Genomic DNA, 15,262 nt, shown 5'->3' on the forward strand with positions numbered 1-15,262 from the left:
GCTCAGGTGTGTTTTTCTTCAGCCACATTACCGTGTTCAAGGCATAGACAGAAAATTAGATTATACCAGGAATGGGGTTGTACTGGGCAGGTTCAATAAACTAGTTAAATTATAGCCTTATAATATCTCACATGAACTTTTTAAAATCACCAGACTGACTCAAACTGTCAATAAGGGTGATTAAATCAGGGAAAATGACCAACACATATAATAGTTTTACATAATGTGGTCAATTCTGTTTTAAAACTTAGTTTTGATTGATTCATCGTTTCAAAACACCTAATTAAGAGTAAAAACATATATATCAGTTAGAAATATGGTTAACTGCTTCACTGAAAGTAATTTATCAATTAATAATGTCAGTCATTACCTGCTTCTTTCATGGAAATCCGGTCTATCATCCCTTTTAATATATAAATGTTGCCTGATAAAGTCTTAAGTTTGTTGTGCTTAATCCGTTCTATAATTACATTACTGTGCCAATATATGTTAGTGATGTCTCTAGGAGAAAATAGCGTAGTTAAGGCCAAAATATTCACATTTTACCAATAATCACAATGTACATATATAAGTATACAAATTACAATAGAAAGTAATAAATTTGCACTCCAGCTACATTAGCAGTGTTATTCATCTAATTACAAAACATCTGAGGGCCAAACATTGCAGAACTCAACTGCCTTGCTAACGTAATCCTCAGAATATGTGCCAAACTGTACTGTGGCCAAACCAAACCACTAATATAAAATTTATCCTCATCAAGGAAGCAGGGGCCTTCTCTAAATAACTGATGCTGACAATGCCTGCAACTTCATCTTAACTGATGCCAACTTTCCAAAGAATGATTTTCCTGTCCCTCTCCCTCAGAGCCTATACTGTTGTTAGATTTCATGCAGTTATATAGTTTGGATCCCTCTAATCTTGCGGGGTTTTTTTTTACCCTCACTACACAGCCAAGTGTTTTTACCTTCCTCTTTAAAAAGTACCAAAAAGAGGTTCCAGTTGGGAAAAAAACAAACTGCAGAATCAAATCACTAACCCATAAATCTACTCTTCTTATTTCCTTAAATGATGCTAAGAATATAAAACAGAAAGAACAAAACTTTAAGATGTATTATATGTTGAACATTCCCAATTCATCAGATAAACGTACTAAATACGAGCATAATATGACAGTGAAGTTCCTTTCATTTGGTCAAATGGGGTTAAACTCCTACAATTTTAATACAGTGATCTTGTTCCTTTGTATTTTATTTAACTAACATTTAAATAGCACTCTAAAAGCACTGTTTTCAAGTCTTGCAAATATTAATTTAATACTCAAAATAACGCAAGAATGGGTAATATTATCACCACTGCGCAGAGAAAGAGACTGAAACTGAAAAAGGATAAGTAACTTGTCCAGGTCATATAGCTTGGAAGATAGCAGCAACAGGGATTCCAACAAAGGCAACATAGACTGTCTCTTTGATATTAAGAAAATGGGCACAAGACAAGCAGAAATAGAGTGGGGAAGGCAGATTTTAAATAATCAACTTACAAACTTCTAGGTAAGTACCCTGACCAGTAATACCCTGTATTATTTTATTACAACCTTTTATTACAAATATTGTACCACTAAGAAATTGGTTTTGAAAAAAAGGAAATGGTGATAAGAGAGTAGCAGAATTAGGCAAAGCCCACTTACCTGATGATACTTTTGCTTTAGGGAGAACCAGAAAGTGCCAATGATTACCTAATATGTAGCTGTATGGCAAAGTTTTAAATAATTCTGATTCCTTTTCTGGATCAGTAATTTAAATCTGGTTGTCCCAATTTACATGTGAGAATCTGAACTGAAATGCATGTAGTAAATATTAGCTAACTATATATAATTAAGCAGGGAATACCAGTCCACTTATTAGAACCTCTGAAAAAAAAAATAAAGCTCTGTGTATATAAATTTGAGCTGTTACTATTCTAAAAGTAACTTAACAGGCAAAACCAAGAAAGCTGTTCACAATCAACATGGTCAGGTACTACATAGTCATTTTACTTTCCTGTCTTCAGTCTGTACCTTGTTAGAAAGTCTTCTGTTTTGTAGGAGGATGCTATTTTCCATCAATCTCCTTTAAGCTCTTATACGTGAGTATCTTATTTTGTTATACATTTTATAAGAATATTGAAATATTATACTTACGTCAATTTTCCTTCTACACATATAGCAGTATTATTATTGATGACTTTAATCATCCATTCCTGTAGTTGGACCACCTAATCAGCATAAAATGAAGTATATATTCCCTGTATTACTTGTAGTATAAATATTACAAAATCAATTTACATTAAATTAAAAGAAAAACTCATATAAGTAATGCAAATGATTCCTTACTGCTCATCTATATAAGAATCACATTCTATTTCAAATAGTAATAAGGCATGGGGTGCCTGGGTGGCTAAGTCGGTTAAGTGTCCAACCACAGCCTGGGTCATGATCTCACAGTTCGTGAGTTCGAGCCCCGCATCAGGCTCTGTGCTGACAGCTCAGAGCTTGGAGCCTGCTTCGGATTCTGTATCTCCCTCTCTCTGCCCTTCCCCTGCTCACATTCTCTGTCTCCCTCTCAAAAATAAATAAATATTAAAAAAAATTTTTTTTAATAGTAATAAGGTAAAAACTCTTATATATAATGAAACAGAAAAGAGGGAGAATGAATGGGGGTTATACTGCATAATTTGCTCTCCAATCCAAAATCAATTATACTTCAAATATTATGTCAAATATCTCCAACACTGGAGAAAAAAAATTACCTAAAATTCTAAGGTATCCATTAAAGACAAAAGACCTAACTTAGAAAAAAGAATCAGTTATATAGTATACACTGCACCATCACTCTTATCCCCTAAAAAATACAGCATTTTGTTTTTGCAAGGTTGATTTTGAGTTGCATTCAGTTTTTTCTAAACTATGAAGGTGATTGCTAATAATCTGTATTTAACAGCAATCTATCCCAAAGCAAACATCTAAACAGCTCAGAAAATTCTTTATTTTAGGACAAAATACAATTGTAGAGGAAAATTTCTGTGAATGTATTAAGGAATTGCTTTTGTTGACTAACAATTTAACACTGAACTACTTCTGATGAGAAATTCAGCAAAAGTCATAAAATAATTTGAGTAGCCATTTACTTTACATATAAAAAATTACAAATTTATAAAGATAAATTCTTCAGTGGTAGTTTTATACTAAGCCAGAAAAATGTGCTAAAATGGAAGGTGCTCTTAATTATTGCACTTCTCAATTATGTTCATTTTAATTTTTATTTTTTTTCCTCAGTTATGTTCATTTTTAAAGTTACAGGTAGAACTTGGGGAACAGGCAATGAAATTCCTTTTTTCTTTTTAACACTTCCACATCTGGAACTACCTTAGATCAAAGAACAGACAGATGTAGATGATATTAAAAATAAAAACCACTAGGCAGTGCTCCAACCACCTTAGATTCAATGACTCATGTTAACCTTGTAACACTAGGAGGCAGGTAATATTATCCTCATTTTATAAAGAAAAACTACAAAGTCTAGTTAAATACCTTGTCATGTCACATGCAGCTAGTGAGGGGCACAGTGGGGTTACAAATTTGGGAATTCTGGCTCTAGTATCTTGTACCATCCTGCTTACATAAAATATCAAAATGTTTATTCATAGTCATTCAGCAAATATTTCTTGAGCTCTACTATGTGCCAGGCACTGTTTTAGGCAGTGGGTTTTGGCAAGAAACAAAATAAAACAGCTGCCCTATTAGAGCAAATGTGTAATGTGTGTGTGCATGCATGTATAAGCACAGGGGTTGGGAGAGGGTGTGTGGAAGCAAGTCGACTGGTGGTGGTTATATCCAAACAAATGGACAAATAATGTCTGCCAGTGATAATGATCAAAAATAAATACAAGGGGAGAAGTAGGGGGATCCATACTTCCCGTGTCTCTCAAAGAAAGAAGTGCAGAAGCCAGAGGACTTTGAACCCCAGAGCCTGGGAGGAAAAGAAACTGAATCTACCAGGAAGAAAATAGGAAAACTGGAGAAAAGATAGGTGGATGATTGCGAACTGGGGGAGATAAAAAGGGCTGTGTGGGCACGGAGGTGAGAGACCCCCTTCTGCAGAAAAACAAAGGAAACAGAAAAAGCGGCTAGGGAAGTGCAGGACCGTATCTGGACAGGAGAAAGACCTCAGACTGAGACTGAGAGGGATCCTATCTCTAACTGAGGGGCTTTCTTTGCACTGGGGTCGGCTACCTGTTCACGCACCTGGGTAGGTCAGGGGAGAAGTCCGCAGTTGGAGAAAGTGATTCCCTCCCTGGGGGGCTGCGCGATAGTACAAAGCCTGCCTGCGTCTGCCATCCCCGGGCTCAGTGGCTGGGCTGAGGACACAGGCCGCAGTAGGAGAAGGAGGCTCCCTCCCTGGAGTGCTGTGGGAAAAGACAAAGCCTGCCTGTGTCTGCCACCCCGGGGGGCTCCCCAGCAAGGTAGGTCGGCTGTGCAGTCTACAATAGGAGAAAGTGGCCCCCTCCCTGGAGTGCTGTGGGAAAACACAAAGCCTGCCTGTGTCCGCCTGCGCCTGCGTTCGCCACCCCTGGCGGCAAGGACTGCAGTGCAGTCTGCAGTAGGAGAAGGCAGTCCTCCCTGAAGTGCAGAGGCACAGACATATCCAGCCAGGACCACATATCGGGCTGCATTGAGAGAAGCTTCCCCAGTGCCAGAGTGCACAGAACGGGACTTTGAGTCCTAGCCAAGCACAGGGTCAGGGGAGTTGGCAGAGAGAGAAGGACTGCCCCGTCTGCAGCCATGGCACAGTGAGGATGACTCCAACTGAGTCCACCGGGTCCAGCTCTGTGGAGAAGAGACTAGGGAATCATCATCTCCCCGCTGCCACCACCACAACCACCACCAAGGCAGGGCCTCAGGGATCACTCAAGGGGCCCACAGTGGAGGTGGGTCCAGACTACACCAAACCATGCCCCTCCGCACTGGGTAACTAACTGCCTATCTACTGGAGAGGGACAGACCCTGCGGACAGCTCCTCCAAACAAGTGCAGCAGCATTGCCTGGGTTAACTCTAGGTCAATTCTGGATATATAGATATATTCTACCCACACCATTTCTCCTCCTTATCTCTTCCTTTCCCTAGGCTGGTTACTCTGGTTATTGGTCTAAACAGACATATTCAATCCATTGTCTTGATACATGTTCTACACCTCCTTCTTAACACTCCCTTCTCTCTCTCTGAAATAATCAAGCCATATAGTTTGTCTAGGTAACTTTATCTTTGTTTCATTTTCTCTGCCTCCTTTATTTTCCTTTCTCTCTCTCTGGATTAAGCCTTTTAGTCTCTCTGCCTCGTCAATGTTTATTTTTTCTCCCCCCCAACCCCCGCCTCCTGTCATTTCTCTCTTTGTATGTGCTCCTCCATCAGGACCGCCTCCACCCTCTTCATTACTTGTAGTCGGTATTTTGGGGTTTCTTGTTTTTAGTCTTTAGATTTTTGTTTCTGTTTATTTGTTTGTGTTATTTGTTTGTGTGTTTGCATGTTTTTGTCTCCTGTTTGTCTATCTGTTCTCCTTTACAGGGCTAATCCAAAGAACAAATCAAAGCACACCTGGTGGGGGGTCCAAAATATCACTAAGAGTAGGGTAATAAAATAACCAAAGTCACAACAACAGAGAGCACTGTGATGAACAGGAAAAATATGTAGCCAAGAATCCTTTATCCAGCAAGCCTGTAATTCAGAATAGGAGAGATAAAGGTTTTCCCAAACAAACAAAAACTGAAGGGATTCATCACAACTAAACCAGCCCTACAAGAGATCCTAAGGGGAACTCTGCGAGTGAAATGTTGCAAGGACCACAAAGTACCAGAGACATCACTACAAGCATGAAACCTACAGACATCACAATGACTCTAAACCCATATCTGTCAATAATAACACTGAATGTAAATGGACTAAATACTCCAACCAAAAGACAGAGGGTATCAGAATGTATAAAAAAACAAGACCCATCTATTTGTTGTCTACAAGAGACTCATTTTAGACCTGAGAACACCTGCAGATTGAAAGTGAGGGGATGGAGAACTATCTGTCATGCTACTGGAAGTCAAAAGAAAGCTGGAGTAGCCATATTTACATCAAACAAACTCAACTTTAAATTAAAGGCTGTAACAAGAGATGAAGAAGGGCATTATATAATAATTACAGGGTCTATCCATCAGGAAAAGCTAACAATTATAAATGTCTATGCACCGAATTCGGCAACACCCAAAAATATAAAACAATTAATCACAAACATGAGCAATCTTACTGATAAGAATGTGGTAACTACAGGGGACGTTAATACTCTACTTACAACAATGGACAGATCATCTAGACAGAGAATCAATAAAGAAACAAGAACCCTGAATGATACATTGGACCGGATAGATTTGATAGATATATTTAAAACTCTGCATTCCAAAGCAACAGAATATACTTTCTTCTCGAGTGCACATGGAAATTCTCTAAGATAGATCACATACTGGGCCACAAAACAGCCTTTAATAAGTATAAAATAACTGAGATCATACCATGCACACTTTCAGATCACAATGCTATGAAGTTTGAAATCAACCACAGGAAAAGTCTGGAAAACCTCCAAAAGCATGGAGGTTAAAGAACATCCTACTAAAGAATGAATGGGTCAACCAAGCGATTAGAGAAGAAATTAAAAAATATATGGAAACAAAACGAAAATACAACAATTCAAACGCTTTGGGATGCAGCGAAGGCAGTCCTGAGAGGAAAATACATTGCAATCCAGGCCTATCTCAAGAAACAAGAAAAATCCCAAATACAAAATTGAATAGCACACCTAAAGAAACTAGAAGCAGAACAGCAAAGACACCTCAAACCCAGCAGAAAAAGTGAAATAATAAAGATCAGAGCAGAAATAAACAATACAGAATCCAAAAAAACAGTATCTCAGATCAATGAAACCAAGAGTTGGTTTTTTGAAAAAATAAACAAAATTGATAAACCTCTAGCCAGCCTTCTCAAAAAGAAGAGAGAGGACTCAAATAGATAAAATCACAAATGAAAATGAAATTATTACAATCAATCCCTGAGAAATTTTCAGGGAATACTATGAAAAATTATATGCCAACAAACTGGACAACCTGGAAGAAACGGACAAATTCCTAAGCACCCACACAGTTCCAAAACTCAAATGGGAAGAAATAGAAAATTTGAACAGGCCCATAAGTAGGGAAGATATTGAATCAGTTATCAAAAATCTCCCAAATGGGGCACCTGGATGGGGCTCAGTCAGTTGAGTGTCCGACTTTGGCTCAGGTCATGCTCTCACGGTCTGTGAGTTTGAGCCCCATGTCAGGCTCTGTGCTGACACCTCAAAGCCTGGAGCTTGCTTCGGATTTTGTGTCTCCCTCTCTCTCTGCCCCTCCCCCACTCATGCTCTGTCTCTCTCTCTCTGTCAAAAATAAATAAACATTAAAAAATAAAAATAAAAATCTCCCAACAAATAAAACTCCAGGACCAGATGGCTTCCCTGGGGAATTCTACCAGACATTTAAGCAGAGATAATACCTATCCTTCTCAAGCTGTTCCAAAAAATAGAAAGGGAAGGAAAACTTCCAGACTTATTCTATGAAGCCACCATTACTTTGATTTCCAAACCAGAGAGACCCAGCAAAAAACGAGAACTACAGGCCAACATCCCTGATGAATATGGATGCAAAAATTCTCATCAAGATACTAGCAAATCGAATTCAACAGCATATAAAAAGAATTATTCACCATGATCTAGTGGGATTCATTCCTGGGTTGCAGGGCTGGTTCAGTATTTGCAAATCAATCAATGTGATACATCATATTAATAAAAGATAAGAACCATATGATCCTGTCACTAGATGTAGAAAAAGCATTTGACAAAATACAGCATCCTTTCTTAATAAAAGCCCTCCAGAAAGTTGGGATACAAGGAACATACTTAAACATCATAAAAGTCACTTATGAAAAGCCCACAGTTAATATCATCCTCAATGCGGAAAAAACTGAGAGCTTTCCGCCTGAGATCAGCAACACAACAGGGATGTCCACTCTCACCACTGTCGTTTAACATAGAATTGGAAGTCATAGCATCAGCAATCAGACAACAAAAGGAAATCAAAGGCATCAAAATTGGCAAAGATGAAGTCAAACTTTCACTTTTCACAGACGACATGATACTCTACGTGGAAAACCTCACAGACTCCAAAAGTCTGCTGGAACTGATACATGAATTCAGCAAAGTCACAGGGTACAAAATCAATGTACAGAAATTGGTTGCATTTTTATACACCAATAATGAAGCAACAGAAAGAGAAATAAAGAAACTGATCCCATTCACAGTTGCACCCAGAACCACCTAACCAAAGAGGTAAAAGATCTGTATGCTGTAAACTATAGGAAGCTTATGAAGGAAGTTGAAGAAGATACAAAGAAATGGAAAAACATTCCATGCTCATGGATTTGAAGAATAAATATTGTTAAAACGTCAATACTACCCAAAACAATCTACACATTCAAGGCAATTCCAATCGAAACTGCACTGGCATTCTTCTCAAAACTAGAACAAACAATTCTAAAATTTGTATGGAACCACAAAAGACCCCGAATAGCCAAGGTAATACTGAAGAAGAAAACCAAAGTGGGAGGCATCACAATCCCAGACTTTTAGCCTCTACTACAAAGCTGTAATCATCAAGACAGCATGGTATAGGCACAAAAACAGACACATAGACCAATGGACTAGAAAAGAGACTCCAGAATTGGACCCACAAAAGTATGGCCAACTAATCTTTGACAAAGCAGGAAAGAATATCCAATGGAAAAAAGACAGTCTCTTTACCAAATGGTGCTGGGAGAACTGGACAGCAACATGCAGGAGAATAAAACTAGACCACTTTCTTACACCATTCACAAAAATAAACTCAAAATGGATGAAGGACCTGAATGTGAGACAGGAAACCATCAACCCCTAGAGGAGAAAGCAGGAAAAAAACCTCTCTGACCTCAGCCACAGCAATTTCTTACTCGACACATCTCCAAAGGCAAGGGAATTAAAAGCAAACATGAACTATTGGGACTTCATCAAGATAAAAAGCTTCTGCAATGCAAAGGAAACAATCAACAAAACTAAAAGGCAACTGACAGAATGGGAAAAGATATTTGCAAATGGCATATTGGATAAAGGGCTAGTATCCAAAATCTATAAAGAACTCACCAAACTCCACACCCGAAAAACAAATAATCTAGTGAAGAAATGGGCAGAAGACAAGAATAGACATTTTTCTAAAGAAGACATCCAGACGGCCAACAGGCACATGCAAAGATGCTCAATGTTATTCCTCATCAGGGAAATACAAATCAAAACCACACTGAGATACCACCTCGTGCCTGTCAGAGTGACTAAAATGAACAAATCAGGAGACTATTGATGCTGGAGAGGATGTGGGGAAATGGGAACCTTCTTGCACTGTTGGTGGGAATGCAAACTAATGCAGCCGCTCTGGAAGACAGTGTGGAAGTTTCTCAAAAAATTACAAATAGATCTACCCTATGACCAGCAATAGCACTGCTAGGAATTTACCCAAGGGATACAGGAGCGGTAATGCGCAGGGGCACTTGTACTGCAATGTTTATAGCAGCACTTTCAACGGTAGCCAAACTATGGAAAGAGCCTAGATGTCCATCAACTGATGAATGGGATTAAGAAATTGTGGTTTATGTATACAATGGAATACTACTTGGCAATGACAAAGAATGAAATCTGGCCATTTGTAGCAACGGGGATGGAACTGGAGAGTATTATGGTAAGTGAAGTAAGTCAGGCAGAGAAAGAAAGGTATCATATGTTTTCACTCCTACGTGGATCCTGAGAAACTTAACAGAAGTCCATGGGGGAGGTGAAGGGGGGGAAAACGTTACAGAGAGGGAAGGAGGCAAACCATAATAGACTCTTACATACTGAGAACAAACTGAGGGTTGATGGGAGGTGGGGGAGAGGGGAAATGGGTGATGGGCATTGAGTAGGGCACCTGTTGGGATGAGCGCTGGATGTTGTATGGAAACCAATTTCACAATAAATTATATTTAATATAAAAAATAAAAATAAAAATTCTCCCTGTTCGTGTTCAAAATAAAAAAATAGTAAGTATAAGGAATACTTACTTAGTCATGGAAGGTCTTGGAACAGAGAAATGAATAAAGTGAGGAATAAGCCATATGGGTATCTCAGAGTAGAGTCTTCCAGGCAAAGGGAACAGGTACAAAGGCCCTGAGCAGATAGCACAGAGGGCAAAGTAGCTTGAAAGGAGTAATCAAGAGAGCATGGGGTAGGCATGTCCAGGACAGAATTATGTAGAGTCTTGTAAACTATGGTAAAGGCTTAGGGTTTTCTCTTGAAGACAGAAAATTTAGAGGATTTGGAGCAGAGTAATGAGATGATTTATTATTTTAAGGGGCTACTAGGTAGATATTGGATTATATAAAAATTCTGGCTTCTTTCTGGAGAGGGAGGCAACAGAGGAAGCAGGGAGACCATTAGTGTATATATATAATGCAAGAAATTAAGTGCTCTGGACCACTAAGTAGTGATTGAATAGTGAGAAGTGGCCAAATTCAGGACAGCAGAATCAACAGGATTTCCTCAAGGTTTGGATGTGGTGTATAAGAGAAAAACAAGAGTCTCAAGTAAATCTAAAAATTTTTAACCTAAGTATTTGGGGAAATGGTATTACTATGTACTAATATTGAAACAAAACAGAGAAGTTTTGGGGGGGAACAAATCATATTAAATCTGAGATTCCTATTAGATCTCAATGAAGAAGTCATACAGACAACTGAATATGTGAGTGTGGGATTCAGGAGAATGTTCTGGACTGGAGACATGTATTTGGGAACTATCAGCAGAGAAATGAAATTTAAAGCTATAGCACTGGATATACAGTCTTATAAGTGTGAATAGATACTAGAGAGTCAGTTTCTAGGACTGATTTTGGGGAATTCCAACATTATGGGTTGTGACAAGAGGAAGCAGCAAAGGGGAATGAGAAAAATGGCCAGTGAGATAATAGAAAATCAAGAGTGAAATATCCTGAATTAAAAAAAAAAAAAGTGATACATTTTAAGAAGGATGTTTTGATTCACTGTGTTAAACCTTTGTAAGCAATGGAACAGTAAGAAATAATAACCATTGGGTTTGGTGATAAGGAGATTACTGGTGAGCCTAAAAAGGACAACTTTAATGGAGTGGTGATTATAAATGTCCAAAGTGGAACATATTTAAGAGGGAATGAGAAGAAATGAAAACCGTGAATACATATAACTCTTTCAAGGTGTTTTGCAGTTAAGTAGAAACAAACAAAAATTGGATGGTAGATGAAATGGGATAGGGAGTAAAAAGAAGGTGGGCTTAGTTTTGTTTTTTGTTTTTTTTTTAAAATGCAGGCCCTGCCCCTCCCCTGCATGTGCTCTCTCTCTCAAAATAGGTAAATAAACTTAAAAAAAAAATGGGGCACCTGGGTGGCTCAGTCAATTAAGCATCCTTTGGTCTCAGCTCAGGTCATGATCCTATGGTTTGTGGGTTCACTGTCAGGGTTCACCCTGACAGTGAGGACCCTGTTTGGGATTTTCTCTATCTTCTCTCTCTGCCCCTTCCCTGCTTGAGCTCTCTCTCTCTCTTAAAATAAACTTAAAAAAATAAAATAAAATGCAAGCCACGTTTCAACACGTTTCTATGCTAATGGAATGATCCAAGAGAGAGGAAACAAGAGGATAATTAGAGGGACAAAATCTTTTAGGTGGTAAGAGGAAATGAACTGGCCTTGAAAAGGGAGCACAAGGGGCGCCTGGGTGGCTCAGTCAGTTGAGCGTCTGAATTTGGCTCAGGTCATGACTTCATGGTTCCTGAGTTCGAGCCCTGCATCAGGCTCTGTGATGACAGTTCAAAGCCTGGAGCCTGTTTCAGATTCTGTGTCTCCCTCTCTCTCTGTTCTTCCCCTGCTTGTACTCTCTCTCTCTCTTAAAAATAAATCAGCATTAAAAAAAAATTAAAAAAAATAAAAGAAACGGGAGCACAAATTGTTCATATAACAGAAGGGAAAGCAGAATATGTAGATGAAGCAGTAAGTACATTGGCAGATTTAATAATGGGAATATAAGGCTCTCAATAAGTTGAGAATAAGGAAGAGAGAGATTTGGAGATCTTAAGAGAGAAAGAGCATGAAATATTATTCTATGAAAGTCAGAGTGTAGGGTGGATTGACAAGTGAAGTGTAGCAGGACTGATGTGCAATATTGAGAGTCCACTTGAGGTTTGTTGTCAAATTTAAAATGAGACCAGTCAGTATGGTTGTGCATTTTGTTCCAGCTGCTGGTTCTTAGGTATAGGTATATAGCAAAAGAAGAGATAATTTTAACTAAGGTCACAACTTTGTTAAAAGGGGACAGAGGGAAAAGCAATAGAGAACTAAAAGTTAAATCAAAAGAATGGTTATAATAATAAGGCCATGGAATTTGTGTCAGGTAAAGAGGGAAATGAGGACAAGAGAGAGCGGATGGACTAAAGATTGCCTTAGGTGGAGTATTGATAGTGGGGGAAGAAGAGTGGTAGGGGTAGAATTGTCTAGAAAGATAGGAGTTGGTGAGAGCAGGATGCTTGAAACTGAAAATCTGGTGCAGGTACTGGCAAAGACAAGGTATGATGTGACTAGAATAGTGGATAAGGGAAAGGTCGCTTAAGATCAAGAATTTAAGGAGGCTGGGGGCACCTGGGTAGCTCAGTCAATTGGGTGTCCAACTCTTGGCTTCAGCTCAGGTCATGATTTCACAGTTCATGAGTTCGAGCCCTGTGTCAGGTTCCACGCTGACAGGGCAGGGCCTGCTTAGAATTCTCTCTCTCCCTCTCTCTGCCCCTCTCGTGTTCACTCTATCCATATAAATAAACTAAAATATTAAAAAAAAAAAAAGAATTCAAGGAGGCTGGATGGATTATCAATATGGATGTTGGTGTCACCAGAGTTGATGACAGAAGTAGTAACAGAGGAAAAAGTAACAGGTATTAAACACTTCAACAGTCATGCAACATGACTATATTGTATTTTATGTGACCACAAAAAGAGGAACAGGGATCAATAAAGTTTTACAGCACATACATCAAAGAAGCTGGGGCAGGGGAGGGTTTCTGTTAAAGACAAAGAAGGAAAATGGCCTGAAACCGTAATGAGGAACAAAAGAGGCATATTATATCATCTCTAGGTCCAACAATGTGGGATATGGGAGAAAAAAGAGCCACCATTTAAGAAGTCATATTCTGGTTATAGCAAAGTTAAGAAAAGTTCACAGAAAACTGAGAATATAAGATTTTGCTAATGACATACCTTGAGTTCAAGAGGGTACAATGTAATGTTTGGATAACTGGAGATGAGTGAGAGATAGTGTCAGAATTAGGGGATGTATAGAACTGTATAGAGATAAGAGTCTTAGGAGGCTTGGTCTTCTTGTAGTAAGATAAACAGCACTGTAGCAATGATAGTATTAGTGCTGTGGGATCTCCCATTACAGTTGTCCTCAAACTTTTTTGTTCAACCCATCTCACATGTTTTTAAAGCAAAATCTAAAATTTTTCATTGTAAGTCTAAATATTTGCGAATAATGCAACTTCTAAGAATACACTGAAATATAAAACTATGATTGTTATATCACACTTTCAATTTAGATAGGATTTATTTTTTTTAAGATTTTATTTTATTTTATTTTATTTTTTTAAAGATTTTATTTTATTTTTTTTTTTTTAATTTTTTTTTTTCAACGTTTATTTATTTTTGGGACAGAGAGAGACAGAGCATGAACGGGGGAGGGGCAGAGAGAGAGGGAGACACAGAATCGGAAACAGGCTCCAGGCTCTGAGCCATCAGCCCAGAGCCTGACGCGGGGCTCGAACTCCCGGACCGCGAGATCGTGACCTGGCTGAAGTTGGACGCTTAACCGACTGCGTCACCCAGGCGCCCCAAAGATTTTATTTTAAAGTAATCTCTAAGGGGCCAAGACGGTAGAACAGCACAGAAGTTTTTTTTCCATCTCTCATCCCTGAAATGCAGCCAGATCAACACTAAACCATCTTGTACACGTAGGAAACTGATTTGAGGATTAACACAACAATTGTACAACCTAAACCACAGAACTCGGCAAGCACACAGCAGCACGGAGAGGTGATCTCGGGGAGAGAGAAGACGCAGAGGTCAGGGAGCTGTTTTTGCTTGTGGAGAAAAGACAGAGACAGGGAGAGAGTACAGGAAAAACACCCCCCACCCTGAAAGCAGCTGGAGAGTAACTGGAAGAGTAGAAACAGCCACAAGGGACTGAACAAAAAAAGGAAGAAAGCAGAAAGAAGAAGGTTTAAATTCCACTAAGACTCTATAAACAGGGGGAGCACTGAGTCTGAACTCTGCAGCTCAATACCTGGCAGTGGTATGGTGGGAAGGGCAAATCCCCAGGAACAGAGAGCGAGGTCCAAGGGCTCCTTGGGCCACATAAAGAGTGGCAGTTCCCCTCTGGGAGAACATCCGGTAGATGCTGTAGGCAAAGGTCCCAGTGGACCCTGGAGAACAACCACATCTGCTGGTGTTGGAAGAAGGATGTTAAGGGGGAGGTCCGGCACCAAATGTATGTTGTGATTTGCCATAATCCCTGAAATGCTGCTGCTACATGATCACAAGAAATTTTTCTGGGGCAAGCTGGCACCCAGCCACAGTCTCTGGGCACTGGCAGCAGCACAGTCTCACGAATGAAACTGGGGGCAGGCCTGCACCCAGTCATTGCTCAGTAAGACCCTCCCCCAGAGGGTCTGAGAGGGAGGTCAAAGCTGCAGTCCCTCAGAAGTGAGGGGGGGGTTGAGAAACACAGCCCCACTTATGATAAAACTTAGGAGGAGGTGCCTTCTGGCAGCCTGATGGCATGGTCACGGACACTGTAGAAGCGAGGAATGTATGGAAACTGGAGGCAAAGGAAGGATGCTTGATTACCGGTAGGGGAGAGCACAGAGTTCTGATACTAGAGACTGGGTAGCTGGGTGATGCCATTTTCAGCCCTCCCATGCATGCACATACATGCCTACATCTTCCCTAACAATCCACCCCAGTAAGCTAAGCAGCACCATCTGGTAGAGAACAGAGCCATTACACTAAGTCCTGCCCAACTAG

General features: G+C 39.6%; 1 protein-coding gene across 10 annotated transcripts in view; it reads right to left on the reverse strand.

The window, feature by feature from the left end:
• The window catches only part of MIS18BP1 (MIS18 binding protein 1), a 57,175-nt gene that overhangs the window by 27,862 nt on the left and 14,051 nt on the right, over positions 1 to 15,262 (reverse strand). For all 10 annotated transcript variants that reach the window (XM_047863801.1, XM_047863803.1, XM_047863805.1 and 7 more), the window contains 2 exons: positions 2,180 to 2,253; positions 371 to 501 (listed from right to left, as the gene is read on the reverse strand). In XM_047863801.1, coding sequence (XP_047719757.1) covers positions 371 to 501; positions 2,180 to 2,253 — 205 coding nt within the window. The remainder of the gene's footprint in view (positions 1 to 370; positions 502 to 2,179; positions 2,254 to 15,262) is intronic.

Source organism: Prionailurus viverrinus, chromosome B3, assembly GCF_022837055.1.
Source record: "Prionailurus viverrinus isolate Anna chromosome B3, UM_Priviv_1.0, whole genome shotgun sequence".
Lineage (NCBI taxonomy): Eukaryota > Metazoa > Chordata > Mammalia > Carnivora > Felidae > Prionailurus > Prionailurus viverrinus.